This window comes from Acomys russatus, chromosome 14, assembly GCF_903995435.1.
Source record: "Acomys russatus chromosome 14, mAcoRus1.1, whole genome shotgun sequence".
NCBI lineage: Eukaryota > Metazoa > Chordata > Mammalia > Rodentia > Muridae > Acomys > Acomys russatus.
Window position 1 is genome coordinate 3,903,900 of NC_067150.1, and position 22,558 is coordinate 3,926,457.

A 22,558-nucleotide genomic window follows, 5' to 3' on the forward strand; every position below is an offset into this window, starting at 1 on the left:
CAGGCCGAGCCGCCTTGCTCTTCGTGACTACTTTAAGTGCCGCGCTGTCGGCGTTCCCTGCCCCTGGAAAGCCCGAGCCGCGGTACCGCCGGGCGAAGCGCTGCGCTGTCCCGTACCAGCCCTAAGAAGGAGACCCAGGGCGGGGTCGCGCCTCGGGCCTCCGCTGCGGTCCCTGGCAGGCAGGAACCGGCGCTGCGGGGCCTGCGGCGGAGCGCGACCCCCCTCCCCGGCCGCCCTGTCCACCTTGCCGGGGAAGGCGGAAGATGCCAGTGAAGAAGAAGAGAAAAGCCCCCGGAGTGGCAGCGGCGGTCGCCGAAGACGCGGGCCTCAAAAAGTGTAAAATCTCCAGGTACCACCTGCCCACAACCCGCAGGCTCTGTCTGCTCCTTCCTCCTCCGGTGCGGGACAGGCCGCCCGCCGGCCGCTCGCTGCGACGAGAGGGGCGAGCTCTGTCCTCAGGCGAGGCGGTCGGTGAGGAGCCCGGAGTGTCTTCCTCCGTGCGGGACCGAACCTCGTGTTCGCCTGTGCGGGCGCTCTGGCGTACTTGGACGAGCTCTGCGAGTCGCCCTCACTTCGTTGTCTTGAGTGCCCAGAGGGTAGGAGCCAGCCGGCCGGACGTCAACCATGCGCTTTCCCCCTTCCCTTCTTCCCCCTAAATTCCCGTTTCCCAGCCGAGAAGTGGGCAGCTTTGCCAGGGTTCACGGCGTCCCTGGGCCTCACTTAAACCAAGGGGAAAGCTTGGCCCACACGTTGTTAAATGTCAGAGTGCGAAGAAAGGAGCAGAGCAGAAAGAATGTTGACAGCTGCGTTGGGAATGGGGAGAAAGGCAGCCTAGGCTATAATTGGTCTCCTGAGTTAGCATTTGAAGTGGCCTAAACCGAGATGGTCCCAGCAGGAGGCCTTTTAAATCACTAGAGCCTCTAAGTCCCCACTCCACCTGTACCAGTCCCCTACCGAGAGTTGGAAATGGCCCTGTGTGGGTTTTTTTTTTTTTTTTTCTCCTAGCGTTGAGACGTGGTTAGCTCTGCAGTCCGTTTTAGTCATTTGTAAGCCATCGTGCTCTGCGCCGTCTTAGAGACGAAGAAAACAGAGCAGCGCTGTTGTTGAGCCCATGGCTCCCTCCGTGGCCTGAGTTCACTCCGCAGAAACCTAATTGCTGCGGAAAATCATTGCAGTTTAGTTTTGAGAACTGGGATTCCTCCCTCCCTCGTCCTTTGGGCTGTCTTTGTGTTAATGGTTGACACTGAAAGTGACAAGTTAAAATGCTACCGTTAAAACAAGACAGCCGGCACTGCACAAAGGAGAGACCTCTGTAAAGAGAAATGCAGTGAGAAATGCGCTGCTTAAAACATGAAGGAGGTGACATGTTTAATCCTAATCTTTTTTAATCAGTTGTTCCCCTCTCCCTTGGTCCCTTGGTGTGTTTTAACAAGTTTAACTAAGTAATAGTTGTTGGGTGGTTAATCTGATACAGTTTCTTTGTGTCCTCTGATAGTTAACATTTTGCTTAACCTTTATTAACTCTTTGAGAATCATATGTAAGATACTTAAATTAGGCCAGTTAAAATAGTTAAAGGGGCAGTATCATTAGACTTCATGTGGTTCAGACTAAATTAGAACAGGGATTTTCATACAAATCAGCAGAATCGCCTTAGGCATTCAATGGCTGTCTAGCGTAGTGGTGAGAGCAAGCTCAGCGTGAGGAGTTCAGAGAGGGAGAGACTTACACTTTATTTACTAGTCTTGGGTTGAGACTTGAGGCTGCACTTCTTTATAATCTTGAAATCTGAGGAAATCATTTTAGTTGCTATTTTTGGAATTTGGTAGCAAGCAAAGTAGCATTTGAGTTTCATTGGTCAGAAATTCGTATGCATAAAGTACAGATACTTACTGCTAATACATTATCCCCTTTCCCCATAAGGCTAACTTAGAAACCACTGTGTTGCATTTACATGGAAGCAATTCTTGAACCTAGTTCTTCACTAAGAGATGAGTCTTAGTAAGTCTTAGACATTTGTGTGTTTTCCAAGCTATTGCAGATCCCAGCCTCCTGCTAGACTAATCAGTGGAGAGGAAGACTTTTCAAGAAAGAAGTGCCTGGCTTGGTTTTATGAGTATGCAGGTAATGAAATTAATGGAACAAGATAACAGTCGTGTGCATTGAAAGCTGTGTTTTATTCTTTAAACGTTACTCATTGCTGGCCTGTTTTGTTTTAGTACTGTCTGCTGGGATTATGCTCAAGCCTCAAGGGTCGAGGGTTGGCTTGGAATGTAGCGCCATTCCAAGACTAGTACTTTATAATCTGTTGTTTGTAAGAGAGGAGAAACTCATTTACTGTGTGTGTATAAATAGAAACAGTCACTTTAAATGCACTGACTAAAGTATTCTGGGGAAGAAGTGGGTAAAGCTTTTTCTTTTATGTTTTTGTTGTCTGTTGGTCTGTTTGCTTGTTTGTTTTGATGTGTGAGACAGGGTTTCTTTCCATAGTCCTGGCTATTTGGAACTCACTCAGTAGACTAGACGGGTTTCAAGCTCAGAAACCGTCCACCTGCCTCTGCTGGAATTAAAGGCATGTGCCACCATGCCCAGCTTTGTAAAGTGTTCTCTGATCAATATTCTAGGAAACAATATGCAAAACATTTATCTGTTCAGCATTCTCTCTTTTTTTCTGAACTAGAAACATTTTCTGAAGCTTTTAAGGTGCTGTGGCAAACAATCTAAGTTTCAGAGATATACAACACATTTACCCTTTAATTTTACGTTTCTGTTTGTTTGTGTGTTTTGGTTTTTCAAGATGGGTTTTATCTGTGTAAGAGCTCTGGCTGTTCTGGAACTCACAGAGAGCCACCTTCCTCTGCCTCCCGCAGGCTGGTATTACATGTGTGCACCACTACCATGCCTGGCTTTAAACTTTTATTTCTGCAACAAATGCAATAATAAATTTTTTTTAAATGCTAATACTACGGTGTGTTAAATACTAGATCATGAAGACACATAATAATTGATAGAAATAGTATAAAACCCAACTCTGAAAGCATCAGGAGAATCTTCTTATAGGAGCAAACTAACCTAAGGTGAGTCTAACAAGTGGTTGAAGAACGTCTAGTCCAAGATGAGCAAAGCTATGAACAGGGAAGAATACTTGTTTCCTCCTGACTATTGACTTCCACATGAGCATAGATGACAGTTTTTCTTCCTTAGAATGGTTTTGGTCTTTTGATACTAAAACTGATTTTTTTCCCCCCTCTCTTTCTTGTTTTTTTATCTGCTTCCCTCATTTTTTCTCTCTTATCATTATTATTCTCAAAAGTATTTCCGTAAAGTAAAAATACATAGCAATTATTGCCTTATATTTGTACTAGCCATGTTAAGGTACTAAGTGTTAGTGTCTTAACTTACAAAGTTCCAGCTAACTGTATGGAAAGCTAGGCTAGTTTGAAAAGGGGGCAGCAACTTTGCTATTGGGATCAGCAGAGTGAACTCAATTGTATAATTTAAAAATTGTTTAGTAGCGGAATAGATTCTTTCTAGATCAGGGGAAATAAATGCTATTACTGGTATCCCAAGACAACCACTAACCCAATTTAAATGTAGAGAATTTTTTTTTTACTGACCTCTATTTAAAATGTTGACCCATTATTAAAAATGTCAGTTTTACATATATATTATATAGAATCAAAAGGTCCTCATTTTTATTTTACTTTACAAAGGTTACTAAATACCATAAAGATTATCAGTGTGTGTGTTTTCTTTCTTTCTTTCTTTGCTTTTCTTCCTTCCTTCCTTTCTTTCTTTCTTTCTTTCTTTCTTTCATGCTTGCTTCTTTTAGCTTTTATTGGAAATTCCTTGGGTGCTTTAAGATTTGAATTAAATATTTATTTTCTATTCTGTAACATGTTTAACAGCCAATGCTAATAATTACTATCATTGTTCTAGTTAATAATTACTATCATTGTTTTGATAGTATATTGTTTTCCTTGTAACCATCTGTCAAGTAAGAGATGGTACCCTCGTTTTATGAATAAAAACTCAGGGTTAGATTAAATTGCCAGTGATGATATGGTACAAGAGCCAGGATTCAAACCACAGCTGACTGACCCTCAAGACCAAGACTATGTAAATCAATCAAATTTCATTTCTACTGGAAAAAAAATGCTAGTAAAGTAAACTTGAGGTTATCTTCTGTCATTAAGTGAGGAATTTGATGAATATTTATGGAATGCTTTTCGGTGAGGACTACACAGTGGTATTAATTGGGATATAATAATGAAAAAATCAGGACATGGTCCAGGCTTTCAAATGTGGCTCCTAGTGAGGGAGACCATTGTAAACAATATGTGTATAGCAAGGAGTTACAGGTTATAGTATGTGGGAGTACTAGAAATTCAGTACAGTCCTTAACAAAGTTTCTGCAGAGACTATTTTGGCAGCAACTTCCTTGATAAGGGATCAGCCCTTTGCTGAATGAACAGTAAATGTTCCTTCTTATCAAATGGGGATATCCTTTGTGATGGAGACTGTAAGCTAGGCCTACTCAGAGTGGACGATACAGGCAAAGCCTAGTACCTGATGCATGGTCAGAGCTCAATAATGTTAGGTGGTATTATTATTAAGAGCCTTAGAGCATCTTCAGACATACTGGGTATGTATGTATGTATGTGTGTGTGTGCTTCCCAAAATTAACTTCTGTCAAACTCACAGAGATCTGCCTGTCTCTGCCTGTGGAGTGCTGGGATTAAAGGCGTGTATCCCACAACCCAGAGCACACTGACTTTGACCCATTTGCCTCTTTCTCCCAGGGGCTGGGACTATCCTGACTATCTTCCAGATATTCTTAGTGAGCTGTTTGTTGTGAATCCATATCTATACAATTTAGATATAGAAAACCAATTGTATAATAAGGCTCTAAGGGGAAAACACAAATTGAAAGAACATTTTTAAAATCTGTTACAAAGAATAAAAATACAATTAGAGTTCCTTAGTCTTAGTGAAATATAAGGTGAGCTAAATCAGTTCCATGACTGCTTAAATTGGAAGTCAGAGAGCTTGAAAGAAATGATTGAATTAATTTGCATGCATCTTACCTGGCTTGTACTTTTCTGAGAACACTGTAGTTTAAAAGAATAATTGACATTCGGTTAGGGAGTGAACTTTGGGATAGGCTTTGCTTTACACTTACGTCCCGTATTTCCATTGCTTTTGGGAAGTCACTTACCACGCACAGATCTTGTCTGGCTAAGAGCATATATGTGTTTTATATAACTGATTTGGTTTCTATTCATGTGTTAACATCATTTTGGCATTCATTTCAGACTGTAAGAATATATTGAACACATAATAGAGGGTTATATTTTCCTACTAAGAACATTTATAAGACATTGGCTTTATGTTTGTACCTGTGACCTAATTATAGTACTGTGAGATGTACCTGCTAAGATTAGTGTAGACTATGACTTACGTCTGTAGGGCTGGCTTTGTTTTGATCTGTGGTCCTGTGCAGGCCAAGCTAGCCTTGATCATCTGATCCTCCTGCCTCTACTAACCAAATGCCGGGATTCTAAACTCGTGTACCTTGACTAGCTAAAGCTGGAGTATTTTCTAATTGTTGAAGAAAGGAAAGTTAAAGTGTACAACATTAAAGGAGGACAGAGTCTCAAGAAGAAAACTGCATGGTCTTCCTCAGATTCCATGTTCAGAGTCTAGATAGGTATGTTTGTAAGCAAATGTACATGTAAGACAGTGCAACATGTAGAAAAGAGAACAAGAAAGGCTGAGCTATTAGGGAATGAGGAAGAATGGAATGAAACAAATAGGTAGAAGTTATTGTTAGAAGATATTAAACAAGCTCATTGTTTCTCTAATTCTACCTCTTGCCATGAGCTTTTCACTTTGGTGGTGGATAAGAGTATAAAAATATTAAATCTAGTAGTGAAATCGCAAAGTCAAGAGTGGAGTTTTCAAGCCTTTCCAGCTGAGAAGTCCATTGAGGTGTGTAGACATTGGCCTGTTTAATTTTGGTGTTTGGTGTTTTTTATCTTCAAGTCTTTTTGTTTGTTTGTTTTTTAAGTTAGGTTTTTAGGGTTTTTTGATTTGTTTTTTAAGGAAAATAAAAGCTTCTTTTGGATAATTTTGGAACATTGTTTCAAGACATTTTTGTAATGATAAATCTATGTAATATTTCAAATCATAACATTTGATGTAGGTCATTTCAAGGCTCAGAAAAATTAGCAACAATACAGTTACTGTATTTTGGAAATCTAACAACAGCAACAGCAACAACAACAAAAAGAGTTGAAGAACTGCACTGACCTTTAGTGCTCTGGCTTAAAATAAGAAACAAAAAAAAGATGCTTTGGTCTATGTGCTTTATAGCGTTATACTGTCAAAGTTTTTATTCAGAATAATTTCTTAGTAGGTTTTGGGGTTTTGGGTTTGAGTTTGGGTTTGTTTGTTTGTTTTTAATGAGTAAGTTCACTTTTATTTAGATTTGTTGTTTTTGCAAATTATTGAACTATACGAGTGGAATAGTTCTTTAGGGTCCTTTTTAAAAAAATGTTCTTAACTTACTGGGCATGGTAGCTCACACCTTTAATTCCACCACTCAGAGGCAGAAGCAGATGCATTTCTGTGAATTCCAGGCCAGTAAGAGCTACATGCATTCTTAAGACCTTATCTTAAGAAAAGTTTAAAAAATCCTTAATTCATATTGTAATGTCAAATTTAAGGAATAAGATTTTGACATATTTTTATTTTTAAAAGCTATGCTAAAATTCAAATGTACTTATTTGTAAAAATGTGTTATTTTCACGGGTGCCTTTAGTATAATAGTTTATTCATGATCATAATAAATTGTAATAAAATAATATAAATTATTTTGTCTTTGAAGGTCCTGATGAAATTGTAGGGCCAGAAGGAATGGAAAAATTTTGTGAAGACATTGGTGTTGAACCTGAAAATGTATGTTTTATTTCTAAGTACTATGAACCAAGTAGATTATAACATTTTCTTCATAAATTTCTAAAAGTTGAGGCTTTAATATATTAAGCTTTTTCTTCATGTTTAATATTATAAATTCACACCTATGCCTTTTTTTCCTTTTTAAAATCAGGCTAAGTTTGTCTCTTGATACAAATATAGTTTGTAATGGAGTGAGAGTCTACCTTCATAAACACTGCCTTAAGACTGGCAAGGTCATTGCTTTGTAATTAACAATACAGAGCCTGTAGTGTTTAGTGGACAGTGCAAAATCATTGTTTGAAAATGTGCTCCATGATGAATGCAGACATGATTATCTCTGATGACTTTTCCCTGTCATTTATGTTCTATTCTTTCCAGATTATTATGTTAGTTTTAGCGTGGAAATTGGAGGCTGAAAGCATGGGATTTTTTACCAAGGAAGAATGGTTAAAGGGAATGACCTCATTACAGTAAGAACATTTTTTAAAAAACAAATTTGGTGGCTTATGTAAAGATCTTGTTTATATTTTATGCTTCATCATTTTCAGGAGTAAGATTTCACATTAAAAATAATCAAATTGGTTTAATTTATAAAAAATCAGTTTGGGTACTAGCAAAATTATATTCTGGTTTTCCAAATGAATAATTGTCTTTTTCATATTCTTTAAGAAAAAATTCAGGCTACTTAAAGCATGTTGATTCATGTGATGGGAGGATAAAAAATGGTTACTTGTTCACAGACAGGTTTGAGTAACAAAAGGCTTTCCCCACTCTTAATTTATTGTTCCTTTGTTTTCCATTGCTTAGAATTGAACCCAGTGCTTTGCACAGGCTAACACAGTGCTGTACCACATCCCTGACCTCAGTTAAACTTTTAAGACAACACTGTGCTATTAACCTTATAGTTTTCTGTGTTGATAATGGTTTTACTAGCACATGTAAACTATTTTTAATTCTTGTTTATCTAGCACTCAGTTCTTAAGAAAGGATGTCTATGTATTTACCGGACAGTGAGATTATGAATTTGAATTTTGGGTGCCTTATTTTCTTCTATTATTAAACCAACATTAACATACATGGGGGGAGGGAGAACATGTTCACAGGCATAAGTCCTACCATTGTGTAACTGATAAAGCGATTTATTGGAAAGACAGTGATAAGTCGGAGATGAGACTGGTCAGTATTCACTATATGAATAAGCATGCACGCGCGCGTGCACACACACACACACACATACATATTCATTCCTTGGGTAAAGTCCTTTTCTCAGATGAGCCAAATGATAATTTCTACGATAAAATTTAAAACCAGTTTTCCCCTTTAATTTATAAATAAGGAGCGTGAGATGCAAAACGGTTAACAAAATACTTAGTGAAGTTTCCGTACTTTCTTGTGGCAGACTTAGGATCTAGAATTTAAGTTTCTTTCTTTCTTTCTTTCTTTCTTTTTTTTTTTTTTTTTTTCTTTCTTTCTTTTTGGTTTTTCAAGACAGGGCTTCTCTATGTCATCCTGGCTGTCCTGGACTTGCTTTGTAGACAAGGCTGGCCTCGAACTCACATCGATCTGCCTTCCTCTGCCTCCCCAGTGCTGGGATTAAAAACATAAGGTACCATGCCTGGCTTAATGTCCCGACCCGCCCGACAATCAACTGGGACCCTCGGACCCCAAGGGAGAGAATGGGGGACAAGAGATGCGAAGAATGGACAGCAATTCAAGGAGTCTGGTCAAGCTGACAAAATTTTATTTTCTCACAGGCAGTCATATACCACTGAAGCAGGAGGCTGAGTGGGGTGATCCGGGTGGGCGGTTTTCACAAGATCTCAAGAAGTCAGGAAGTTTGGCAGGGCGAGGGCCCCTGTGGTTCTGGGGCTGGGTGGAATTGTTAGGCATCTGGAACCACAAGGTGTTATCTATAGACTTTGTTTCCCTTATCCTCTGAAGGCCACTGTAATTCCGGGAATACTGAGAACAGCTAGAGAGTACCTTGAGGGAGAGGAAGAGGTCACCAGGCAGCCTTCTGGAATGTACCCCAAGGCAAGGAGGGAAAGAGGTCACAAGACAGCCTGCCCCAGGTCCACTCAATGTATTATGCCAAGGTCCAAGATGCTTGCCGGCTATGGTCTTGGCTCCCTGCAGCTTAAGTTTCTTTCTCTTTCCTTTTCCCCCCTTTCATGTATGGATTTCTTTAATAAAATAGAAGCCATTTCATTTTATAGTATTTGAGAAGAGTGAATTCTGTCATGCTTTAATTGCAAGTTTTTAAAAAACTTTCTCATCATATAATTAGCTTTTAGTAAAAAGACTATGTAGAAATAAGCCGAGCTGTGCAAATAATATAAACTCATATTTATGAAGCTCCATCTTATTAACATTGTTAGGTCTAATATGGTATATTAATGGTGAAAACACTTTGACACTATTGTGATTTTTGTTTTTGTTTTTTGGGTTTTTTTTTTTTTTAATAGTTTGCTTTTGGGGGAGTAGCAGCCTATAGGTGATTTTGTATTTGTAAACCAAAAAGTTCCTTATTGGTATTCTTTCCATAGTTAATGTAATTATTGTACTTCAAAATATTTTACTACAAAATATGACTTAGATTTTTCCTAAATAATTAGTATTGGTCTTAAGTACAAGGATAGGATTTGATTAGCCTGTGAACATGATTTCTGTTGTCATTCTGCTACAAAAGGCTAACAGACTATGCAAAGCACTGCTAGAAGTGTCTCTCACTCAGATTTCATCCATGACTCTGATAGAATAACATAGTCTTGAAATTTGCCTGGAGAAAAGCGATTTCCCTTCCCTGTGATCTAGACTGCCCTCAGAGTACATGGTGTCTCCCCAACTGGCCAAGTCTACCGCTATAACCTTGTGACGTACTGGATAGTGAAGAGATAGTTTATAATGTGAAATTTAAATTAAGAGATGCCAACCAATCCACCTTAGTATAAAAACAGATAGGTGTTAATTTATTTGATTTAACATAATAAAATATGGAACTATGTTCTATTTCCCTTGAGATGATGTTGTTTTAGAATTTAAGCTAAGAATCTGATAGTCTTCAGATCATCTAGATAACTCTCAACTGAAGGGTTTAAACTTACTTTTTAGTTCATAGAAATTTTGAGTAAAATGCCACTAAAGAATAATTTGTGCATGCAGGTCAGGAATATTTAACTAAAATAATAACGATTAATTATCTGGATGTTGTAATGCTTCACAAGTTTTAGAATATTTTTTAAAAAAACACCTGTCTACAGGTGTTCTTATAGATGTTCTATAAATTACTTCGTTTTGTATGAAATAATTTGTCAAGCACAGAGTTATAAATAATTGGCAATTTTATGTTTCATAGGATTTGAAAGAGGTAATCTAATTGTTGGAATCACAAGGTATATAATATTGCCAGGGTGTATTTAAAATTTCAGCTATATGGAATAATAGTGTTACATTATTTAGTATTTTATCTAACATGTAGAGGGAATTTAAACCATATGTTTTGGGAAATAATCCAATTTTTGAGCTTAGGAATCACACAAGAGTTTTGCAATAGTGTTTAAGTGAGTGTTGTTGATGTTTTAGGGTCTCCTGAGGGTTTTATAGAAGCTGAACCTTGTCCCTGTTAAGATGTGCTATTTTCCATGTTCTTGGGAGGCTGTGGATCTTTATTTTTCTCTGTCTAAGGAACATAGTTCTAAAGATTCTTGGGAGGTTTTTCCCCAGCATGTTACACTGGGCAGAGAACTTCTCCCACATCTGCTCGCTAAATATTTGGTGTTGGCGTAAGGGTTAGAAACCATCCTGGTGGAGAAAACTGTCATCTCAACCTTTTGAGGGACTGTACGTGGTCGTGGTAACGAAAAGCAGTGGTAGTCATCATGACAGTAACAGTTGTAGGAGTAAATAGTAAATTTCCTTCCAGACGGGGCCATGTTGCACATTTTCTGGGCTTTATCTTGTGACCTGGACTTTGTCAAAAAGGAAAAGGACTGGCTTGACTAAATCCTAAGAAAGGGAAGAGTGGGGAACTTTGATTTGATTGGTGGTGTTTGTAGACAGGGGAGTGGTGTGGTAGGTGTGTGTGACTCCCATCCACTTGGAGTTTAGGCCAAATGCCGATCTCCAGCATTTCTTCTCTCTGTTCTTCTCAGAGTCTGACAATTTCAAAGTGCCGCCTTCTACGTTCCTGTTCCTTGAGGGGTAAACAGTGTTTCTAGTATGCAGAAAAGATTCTTAATCTGAAACATGATACAGTTCTGTTACGTCAGCGTGCCACAACATACTTACTGGCATTCACACAGTAGGAAGAGAGCCTCACTTAGGTCTGGTGCATACGTGAACATTCCTCTTGTTTAGACGTTTCTTGAAGTATTTTTGCCTAAATCCTTATGTTAAAATTGAAGCCCATTCTGTACTCATTCAAACCACTCTGTCTTTGGGAATCTTTCATTGTGCCAGGAACCAAAAAATCTCTTTGGTTTTATTGAATGTTATTTAAAAACATAATCTCTTACTATTTATGATGGACTGTTTAAGTATATATAGTAATGTTCTTTCTAAGTTTGGAAATTACTGAGAGTCTGAACTACTGAATTTATTTGGGAATTGTGTGGTATTGATAATTGCCTGGTTATGGTTCCTGGTTTTATAGTTGTGTTAATGTGCTTATAATATTGGTGATAAATGTGGAGCTATCTGCACCATCCTAACCTTAATAAAAGTAAATAGGGGCTGGAGAGGTGGCTCAGCAGTTAAAAGCACTGGCTGTTGTTGCAGCGGACCTGGGTTTAATTCTCAGTACCTACATGGTGGCTCACAACAGTCTGTAACTCTGACCTCTGCAGTTACCTGGCACACACGTGCCCAGTATATAAAGACACAGAACGCCCATACACTTAAATAAGGGGGGGACCCAGTTGGTGGTGTTAGCTTCTTTCTCTACACAAGATCTAAATGAAAGCTTTATGGATGCTAGGACATATTTGGACATCACTGTGTAGTGTAGGTGAGGTGAATGAGGTGTGTGTCTCAGAAGGAGCAGTTTCACATAATATTCCCATGAGATACTCCAAAATTGTTGTTTGAAAGTAAGAAATGGGGCTGGGAAGATGAGTGGATAAAGCACTTGGCAACACAAGTCATGTGTCCCAGTGTCCACACCAGAAGGCTGGACGGGCACCATAGTGGAGCCCACAGAGCTGGGGTGGGAGAGCCAGGGCATCCCAAAGGTAAGCTGCTAGCAGACTAGCCAAGTCAGTGAGCTCTGGTTTAGTGGGAGACCCTGCCTCGGTTAGGTTGAGAGCAGTCAGAGAAAGCATTGGACATTGTCTTCTACATGCAGATAACCTGAGCCTACATGGCTGCACATACATAACTACATATACATGCAGGAGCAATAAGGAAACCAAGCTGAAAGGTTTAATTTATCTTGTAGCATTCCTATGAAGTTGTTATTCCTATGTTTCAGAAGATTTTATTTTTAATTATGTGTATTGTCTCTCTATATGTGAATATGTACATGAATACAAGTTGCTGTGGAAGCCAGACAGGAAATGACCCCAAGATATTTTTGGCTAGTTTTATAAGTATATAAAATAAGCATACAATTAACCATATGCTGAGAAAAAAATCAAATTCATTTTGAAACATATACATATAGTTTAACTATTTATGCCAGATGAAAGCAAATTTATATACTAATGAGAGTGATATGCTTGTTTATTTTTACATAATTAAGTCAGAAGCTAAAGAAATGACTCAGTGGCTTGAAGCAGCTGCTGCACTAGCTGAGGACCTGCACTCAGTTCCCATCACCTCCCCAGCCCACACCCACTCCCCGTGGTGGCTGACAACCCTCTGTAACTCCAGTTCCAGAGGATCTGATGTTTTTTCTGGCCCTTGCAGGTACTACATGCATGTGGTGAACAGACAGACATGCAAACCAAACACTCATACAAATACATCTTTTAAAAAATCATCTGAATATTTGATGCTTCAAGACAGTCAGGCACCATCATTGGTACTTTTCAGAGTCAGAATTGAGTGGTATTTACAGTTGTCCGTGCTGAGAATAGAAAATGTACAACGTGATACAAAATGATAAGTGCATTTAGGGTGACTTTAGAAAAATTTACAAGTTAGTGTCCTAATCCCAAGATAAAATGTAAGTCGATAACTTAAACAATATTTTTACTTATTTATTTATTCAGTCCTTCATTTATTTTTGGTTTTTTGAGACAAGGTTTCTTTGTCTATCCTTGACTGCTCCAGACTTGAGACAAGGTTTCTTTGTGTATCCTTGACTGCTCCAGACTCGCTTTGTACAGCAGGCTGGCCTCAAACTCAGAGAGATTTGCCTACCTCTCCCTCCCAGAGTACTTGTTGGTATTACAGGCATGCACCACCACACCCAGCCCAGTTGACTGGATTTTCAACTAACACTAGAGCTTACTGTTTTACTTGTAATTTTGTACTGCTTGATGATAGATCCTGATTTCTCATGAGTAGTTAGAGTAGATTTTTCTTATTTTTACATGAACTGTGTTGTAAGGAACTAGTCCTTAGCCAAGTTAGACTTAACAAAAAAATGGATTGCATTTATGGCAGTGTGACACACTAAGTATAAAGCAGTAATTTCCATGAAAAATGGTTAACTTCTTGATAAAATATAAAGGCTTATTTTGAAAAAGCATACTGTAACTCATCTATAAATTACAAAAAAATAATCCAAGGCTAAAAATGAGAGGGCTCACTGTGTCAGGATTTATACATCTGGCATCTGCTGTAAGGACATCTAAATCATATACCTGGTCCCCTAAGATCTGGCTGATAACCTATCATGCATATTAATAACAGGACACATTTTAAGACCTGAGTAGAGTGGGAATCATATCAGATTACTGTGGTTTGGTACATGTTTAGGGTCACTATGTCTTTGATGGATTGACCTTTTATTGTCATACAGTTGTCTGTTGGCATACTTTTAACCAACTATTTTTATTTTGAGTTCCTTAAATCTCTTCCTCCGTACTCCATCTCAATCTCTTCCAACACCCCAGCACCAGGTAGGGGAGAACTGTTAGTGGGGAGAGGGGGTGTGGTTCTCCTCAGCTGCTTCCTGCTGTTTAAGCTCATAGAGCATCCTCATTTCAGGATAACTTCAGCTTCTAACCATCAGACCTCATCAACAGCAACCAGGAGCAGCGGGCCGCGGGGGGCGGGGGGTAGTGAAGGGGGCATCAGCAGCCTTCTTCTTTCTCAGAGCCCCCAGTTTCTCTGTGGGTCTGCCTTTCATCCCCACTGACAAGAACCACACCCCTGCAAGACGTTGTTCACAGCTGACAGACATGACATGCCCTCTGAGGAGGCAGTTATCAGCTGTGGACAGACTGGAGCAGCCCCATAGCCCACGGCTGGGATTCAGACAAGACCATGTTTACATATGACCAAAACCTCCGCATCAGTTGTCCCCTTTGTTCTCATTACTGTCTTTGCTTGAGGTTTCATTAGTTAATGCAAATGTAGCCACTATTGTTTTCTTTTGGCAATCTTCTGTGATAGATCATTTTCCAATCTTTTACTGTGTCTTTCTTTAAATTATTTTTATTTATCATAAAAAATGAGTTTCGCTGTGCTATTTTCATTCATACATACATACATACATACTATGCTTTGCTCATATTTGCCTTTTACCTCCCCCCAATCATGTACTTTAAACCTACTTGTATTAGTTAGTTTGTTCAAAACAGTGTATCTAGTTGGACTGTGGGTTTTTTGTTAATTTTATTTATGAACCCAGGCTGTGTATAGCTTGTAATTGCTCTATTTAAAATACGTATTATGTTACTGAAATTTGAGGATGTTTTTTGCTATCCAAACATTTCCACTTTTTTCTTTATTACATTTGATATTTCTTTTGATTTTTTTTTCCTTTCTTGCAGTTTTCTGTTGTTTTAGTACGTTCTAATAACCTTTGAAGCATTTTTATGACATGCTTCAAAGATGTAAGATATGTCTAAACAACAAAAAAAAATATATGTCTAAACATTCCATTTGAAATCTGCCTTCTTGTCTTGGTAAGTGCTCTTTCTGTTAAAACGTGGAAAATTTGGATATTATGCCATGCAATTCTGCATCTTAGTCAGTCCTTTTATTTTTCAATTAGCATATTGTACCCCCACTTCAGCAGAAGAGGGTTTTCTGTTGACTGCCAAGTGCAGGCAGAAAATAATGCTCCCTTTCTACACTCAGGAAGAAACGTTTCCTATTACTCCTGAGCAGGAGTGAGAGTTGTTAGGCCAAGTCCAACATCCTGACACTTTATCAGGATCTGGTAGAAGTGTCTTCTCACTATTCCCATAGAGTTACGGACCATACGGGGGCTGTGTTCTTGTTAATACTGAAAGATGGTAAAGACCTTACTCTTCATCAAGAAAACTATAGCACCCCTGGGCAGAGAAAGCTTGGTTGTTCGTTACTCCTGGAGTGAGTACACATCCTTGTTCTTGTGTAGCTTCTGTGACGCTGCGGGAATTAGGGATCACTCTTACTGTGTTGTGCTGAACTTGGACACTTTAGGGCACTAATTCAGTCTCCATCGCCATTGCTAGGAGTTTTGGTGATACTTGACTGAAATAGTGTTCACAATTCAAACCTTCTGTCTTCACAGGCTACTTCTTTCTTTGTCTTCCTGAACCTGGGGAATTGCTGGCCATGTGCTGGATCACTGAGCTATATCCGCAGCTCTTCCCCAGCCTCCCCCCCCCAAGACATTTGTTTTATTTTTTTCAACAAAATAAAATATAAGGTAAAGCAAAAACCATCATATCAAGGCTGAACAAGGCAACCCTACAGAAGGAACGGAGCTCCAAGAGCAGGCACAGGAATGAAAGGTCTACTTGTTCACACATTCAGGAGTTCATCAAAGTACTAAGCTGAAAGCTATAGTATATTTGCTGTTACATGGGTGTAGACCCATGTAGGCCCTTGTACTTGCTGCTGAGTCCATCTGAGCTTTGCTGGGTTGTTTCAGCCAGCCTTGTTCCGCTGTCCTCCATCCCCTCTAGCTTCTCTACTCCTTGTGCCTCTTCTTGCACGGGTTTCCTGAGCTCTCAGGGGAATCTGATGGAGACACCTCATTTAGAGCTGAGTAGCCAAGCTTTGTTTCCATCTGCTACAGAGAAGTATGTCTCATGATGGCTGAAAAGGGCACTAATCTATGAATATAGCAGAATATCATTAGGACGTATTTTATTGTTACTTTTTTTAGACCAGTAGTGTTTGGTTTTCTTCTCCTTTTCTCTGTGTATGATACATGTATGTGTGTAGGTATATGTGTGCACTTTGACGTACTCGTGGATGTGGAGGCCCCTGTCATTCTCAGTCATTTTCCACTCTATAGGCAGGATCTTTCAGTTGAACGCAGAACTCAACACCAGCCTGGCACTTTAGTCCTCAGCTCATGTGACAAGCCCTCTATTCCCTGAACCATCTGCCTAGCCACAATGGCTCTATTTTTGCCTCTGCTTTCCCAGAGCTGGGACTAATAGGCATTTGCCACCACACTCAACTTGCTGTTGTCTGCCCCTTTAAGCATATGTGAGGCAAAAAGAAGCTGAGTGGCCGCATGACCATATGTCATTCTTAAAGTCTTTCTCTTTCAGAATTTAAGATCTTGCTACAATGAGCCTACACTGGCCTTGACCTCAGAATCTTCCTGCCTCAGCTCCTCAAATGTTGGGGTTACATACGTGTGCACGCTGCCACGCTCACCTTCATTCAGGATCTTATGGCTTAGATGCTCCTTGTGCATCAGTTATGCTTAGCAGAAGAGAGAAGAGAAACACTCTCCTCAATCTTGTCAAAGTGGGTAGTTTGTTTTCTGTAAGAACGTTTCAGGATTCGCTGCTCTCTCATCTCGTTTGGGTTTTGCCCCTCCTGTAGTCATTCAGGCCCAAATGCACTGAAAGGCTTTGCTTGTGTTTGTTTCTCCAGGTCTTCTCTCAAAGAAGGAAATCGGCAATCTCAAACACTGTATTAAATGACTTAAATTCTGGTGATATTGGATGAAAAAAAAAGTTAAAAATCAATGATAGGTTAAAAATATTATATGTAATTTAATAAATATCAGTTTTTATTATTCAAATTTGTTCTTTGACAATGACATACATATATATAATGCATACTGATTACTCTCATCCCCCACCCTTATAATGTCCTGTTAAATTGGAGTTCGTGTTAAGTAATAAAGTGATCAGAAAAATTAAATAGTAAAAATGGGTTACAGAGAAATAGAAAATTTGAATGGCCAAATTTGAATGTTAATTGAGTAGTACAAATTTATATTCAATTTGGACAAATGCTAGTTGCAATATTTAATATGTTTTCAAAAATGCTCCTTATTTCAATTTCTGATGCTATTAAAGCTAGCAAGGAATGTTTTTAAAAAGTCTTATCAATGTATCAAACATGTAGCAACATGAAATTCAGCTTTTTATAAGTACTAAAGATTAAACTACAGTAGTGACATACCAAATAGAATTATGACCCATACCACATTGACCCTTGCATTGCTGACTTAAGCTAAGGAAGATTTTTGGTCTTGCATCATAAATTCTGAAATTCAGTTTGAATGGAGTACTGTGGTTACAGTAGATGACACAACCAGTTTAATCAAGGGAAGTTGGGTTGTTTCATATTGATAGCAAGTGTGAGTTCGGCCCTGTGTTCTGCTCTGCATCCTTTCCCAATAGAAGAAATAAAGGCATGCTAAAGCAATAGCCATGACTTGAGAATGGTAACTAAAAATGTCTAGAGTGCAGTAAGGATCTGAGAAATCACAAGAGCACCTGGGGACTCACTCCAGTTGAGAAGGCCTTCCTTGCCTGCCTTCTTGCTCTAGATAGTGGAGCTTAACAGCATCAGGAAACCAGCAAGACTTTTGAGTATTCCATTGATTTAGGTGTTTGTGTTACTGTCTCATCTTTAAATATAACCTGAGCAACTTGTTTGTAGCTTTACATTTGCACCTTTCTTAAGTTGGATGCTTTAATGATTAGACTTGACTTTATTGACCTAATTTGTGATTAGGTCAGTTAATGTGTTAATTTCCTCTGTGATATCCTAAACTTGTACTACTCCTTTTCACTAAGCTGATGCCTAAGAACTTTCTAAAGAAATACAGCAATGACCTGGTTATCATTTGCTCAACCCTTGTTGAAGAAATAGAACTAAGATCAAACATGGGGTATGGAGCCCAGAAGGCAGGCATTCTGAGACATTCTGACCCTTACACCAAGACATGTTTGGGATTTGCTTGGAATTTTTGGTTGACATATTTAGTGCTCTTGAAATTCTACAGTGTACTCTGTCATTCTTCTCTGCTTTATTATTGCATTGGTAGTGTAAAAACATATCTATTAGTTTAAATTATCAAGCTAAGAATAAATAAAGTACTTTCATATATACACTCACTCATAGACTGTTCTCTTTCTGGCCTCTGTCTTTAAGGTGTGACTGCACAGAAAAGTTACAGAGCAGATTTGAATTTTTGCGCTCACAGCTGAATGACATCTCATCATTCAAGAATATCTACAGATACGCCTTTGATTTTGCAAGGGTGGGTGCAACTTTCCCCTTCAGATCCTAAGTGGTTTCACTTTATGAACATACTTAAATTTTTTTTACTAATACTTTAGGATAAAGATCAGAGAAGCCTTGATATCGATACTGCTAAGTCTATGTTAGCACTGCTGCTTGGAAGAACGTGGCCACTCTTTTCAGTATTTTACCAGTACCTGGAGGTATGTATGGGTATCTCAAAATGTTTAAAAATAGATTGAAAATACACTTTGATGAAACAAATTCTATACTTTAAAGAATTCAGCATGCGTAAAGAAATCTGCTAAGATAGTTTTAGGCAAAAGTTTGTGCTATTAATATATTCTGTACATAAGATACTTGGGAAGTGGGGTGTAACTTGGTAATAAGATATAGGCCTTGCATTTAACACTTTGATACCATCCTCTATACCCCATTAAAACAAGTTCAAGGGATTTTCATTCTACTTAGGAGGAGCCAGTGCCAGAACTTAACTCTCTTGAGGTTTTGGTAAGAGAAAATGGATGCTAGCACACAGATTTCAAGCTTCTACACCAGATTCTACCTCAGTCCCACTCCCCACCCCCTAGTCTTAGGTAGAAGCATACACAACTGAATTTATTTTAGCAATAAAACTTTTATTTTCTAATTGGACTCAATATTGAGAAATAGAGTATGGTGTGAATACGTAGTATGCACAAATATGAGCGTGGCTGTCATAGTCCTCTGCTACACTGCTTACTGTGCATCATGGTACATCCATACCATAAACATCCTCCTAACAGTTTTACTGCACCTGCTAAATCCAGCGGCTCTAAGGTGTGATCCTTTTTCCATTGATTCATTTGTCTGACTTTATACTTATTTTTAAACCTATTAACTTTTGTCCTTTGGTCATAGTTCTAACCATTTTCTATTCCTATTGGAAATAACATCATACTGTTTGCTTGTCACAAAAACTTAACCAGAGAGTTTTATTTAAAGCCTGGGTAAATCAGTTTTGTATCTTGGTAAATCTTTGTGACCAGTAAAGTTGATATTTTTGATGATTGATATGTACCTTTTTTGTTACTTGAACAAATAAACATACATTTAGCTAAATATGAAAATAATCATTTCTGTGGGGGTTTGAAGAGACCTAGCTATGTTTAAGCAAGTTGTATCATTTAGCTGCTGAGGAAATGGGATTAGTTTGGTATTTGGGGGTTTTATTTTGTTTCTGTTGTTGTGGGTTGGGTGTTGGTTTTGGGAGGAGATTGTGTTTTAAGGAGGGCATTGACAGGGTCATGCTAGATAGCTCAGGCCATCCTTGATCTTGTGAGCATCCTGTTTCAGCCTCCCAAGTGCTGGGATTGCTAGTGCGTGTTCATACCTAGTTGTACTGTTGGGGATGGAGCCCTGAGCTCCTTCCAGCCAAGTTCTCGGCCACAGAAGTAACTTCCTCAAGAACATTCAATTGAGTGTCCACAATCAGATTTGGATCCAAGCTCTGCTGTAGATGCCTTTTTCAAAGTGCACAATGCACACAGGTTCTGTATAGTGGAAACCACACAGTCAGAACAACTACATGTAAGATAGGCTCTACATTTTGATCTAATTGAGTGCCACATGGGTGTACACATATGTAAATCTCAGTGTTAGTCTTATTGCCTTCAGGAAAAAAATAGATGGTGACATGTAAATGAGCCTTGAAAAGCAAGTAATTAAGAAAGGAAGAAATGTTTTAGAAAAGGCCAAATAAGAAATGGACAACTAGAGTCACTAAAACCAAGCCCCAATAAGAGTGTTGGTTCTGCAGCCCAAATGTTTATATCATTTTCCACAGCAATCAAAGTACCGTGTTATGAACAAAGATCAGTGGTACAATGTATTAGAGTTCAGCAGAACAGTTCATGCCGATCTTAGTAACTACGATGAAGATGGTGCTTGTAAGTATATCATGAATTCCTATGAAAATAAAATTCCTAAAGATACTAAATGAGACTATGCGTTGTGTAATATTAGCAAAAAGTTTGAACTAGTATGAGAGTAACTCATTACTTAATCAGGGTGTGGGGGAGACAGAGTCTAGATTCAGCAGTACTGTAAGATCTGTCCTAGGAAATGAAAAGCTTTGATTCCTCAGTCACTAGATATCACAGCTAATGATCATTTCTCAGCCTAGAAGCCATAACCCTAGTTTGCCCCTTGCCTTTTCATTTCTGCATTTAAAAGGACAACAGTGCAACAAATTAATTCTGTACAACTCTTAAGCTGTGGTCTCTGCTGTCATTAGGGGTGCTGTAGTGTTTTCAGTGTTCTCAGGAGTACATGGAAAGGTACCTTCTTTTAAGTAAAAATGGCAATGAAATAATACACTTCAGCACGGAGGAAGCAAGGTACTAAAGAGACAGCCTGTCTCTCATATGTAGTGTACTTTCCCTACAGGATGGGGTTGGGTTTAATTCTTGTTTGAAGAAATAATCATTTTTGGCAGCCAGCTAGCAGCCCAAAGGCTACATAGGGCCTACAGATACATATCTGTATATGTTGAACCAGCATTTAAAACTGAGAAGTATGATATAAAAATAAGCTTGTAAATTTATTTGAAGGATCAGAAAATCTGACGCATTGCACCTGTATTCCTTTGTAGGTTTCAGAGGTTGGAACCAAGTAGTGGCTTGTGTTGAACTTGCTCTCCAGTTTGGCAGTCCACGCAGTATTCCAACATTGCCATTTACTGCTTTGCCTGCCCGGCTGTTTTTGCATGGTCTGCTAAAAGCAAGAGAGAAAAGAACACCCAGAGGTTTTATGTTTTGAGAAAAACAAGACAAGCATATCTCTTCGTGGTCATACTTTCCATACATTTTGAAAATACAAATACTGAAACCTCATTTAAATTGACCACTTGGCTTCTGTTGGTAAACATTTGAAACCTTATAAAACTTACTTTCAGAATAGTGGTCAGTCAGGTACTAGGCGTTTGCTTTATGCTGTTCTTTTTACTGTGTCCTATTTTTACAATAAGGTCTTGTGTGGCCACACCCCCTTAACAAGTGCTCATACTTCTTGATGTAACAAAAATATATTTTCTGAGTGTTTGAATGCAGTGTCACGGGCAAAGGTCAGTGTTTGCCTCCTTTATAAGGGAGTTGATGGAACCCTCCTGAGAGGGAATAGCTCTGGGGGAGCAGGATGCAGGAGGTGAGGGGCAGGTCAGGTGGGCCCTTGCCACCTGGGAGCTATTTCGAGGAATCAGTTTATTGAATTATAACAAAACTTGTTTCTTCTTTCTAGGGCCTGTTCTTCTTGATGAATTTGTTGAGTGGCAAAAAATCCGTCAAACATCATAGCAAGAACTGTTGTGAAGAAAATGCAAATCTTGTGAAGAAAATGCACAAGGAGGAGGGAGGATATGCAGAGGGTGCATTTTCTCTCACGAAAGACTTCTCATAGTACTTTTTTTCCTTTTTTTTAAAGGAAGTTTTCTTGTTACATGTGATGGGCATTGAGCCACATGTCTTCTGAGACTGAATATTGACATTTTTGTTTCAAGTTATGTTTTTAACATTTATTTCAGAACAATAAAGATTCAGATTTGTGACAAAGGCCTTAAAGTGAAGATGTCCATTGAATTGTCAGAGTGGCATTTATTTTGGTAAATTTGATTTCTTGAACTTTTGAAGTTCTAAAGCACTATGACTTTGTAGAACTTTAAAGACTAAGCAATCTAAATATTTGCAAGTGTGGAAAGGGCTCCAAGTTTAGGTTTCTATAAAAGCTATTTATGCACAAACTAAAGAGTATAGGGTTGGAAAGATTATGTCCAAGTTGTCTTTATTTTCTAACCCTTGTTTTAAAAGCATTCTTAATGTGAATTGTAAGTTTCTGTATCTCTGTAAGTTAAAAAGTTATTATTTCCAAGAGCAAAGTCAGCCTTATGAATGTTTTAGAACCAGTATTGAAGTTGTGTCTTTCTTACCATTATTTAGTAATTAGCATGATTTTAGCCATGAAGATATA

The 22,558-nt window shown here is 38.6% G+C and overlaps 1 protein-coding gene across 1 annotated transcript; it reads left to right on the forward strand.

Moving 5' to 3' along the window:
* On the forward strand, positions 1–22,558 carry Dcun1d5 (defective in cullin neddylation 1 domain containing 5). Its single transcript, XM_051155885.1, has 8 exons — positions 1–349; positions 2,031–2,122; positions 6,888–6,958; positions 7,337–7,428; positions 18,467–18,575; positions 18,655–18,759; positions 20,382–20,484; positions 21,833–22,558. The coding sequence occupies exons 1-8, from the start codon at positions 264–266 to the stop codon at positions 21,886–21,888; spliced, it is 714 nt and encodes a 237-aa protein (XP_051011842.1). The 5' UTR covers positions 1–263; the 3' UTR covers positions 21,889–22,558.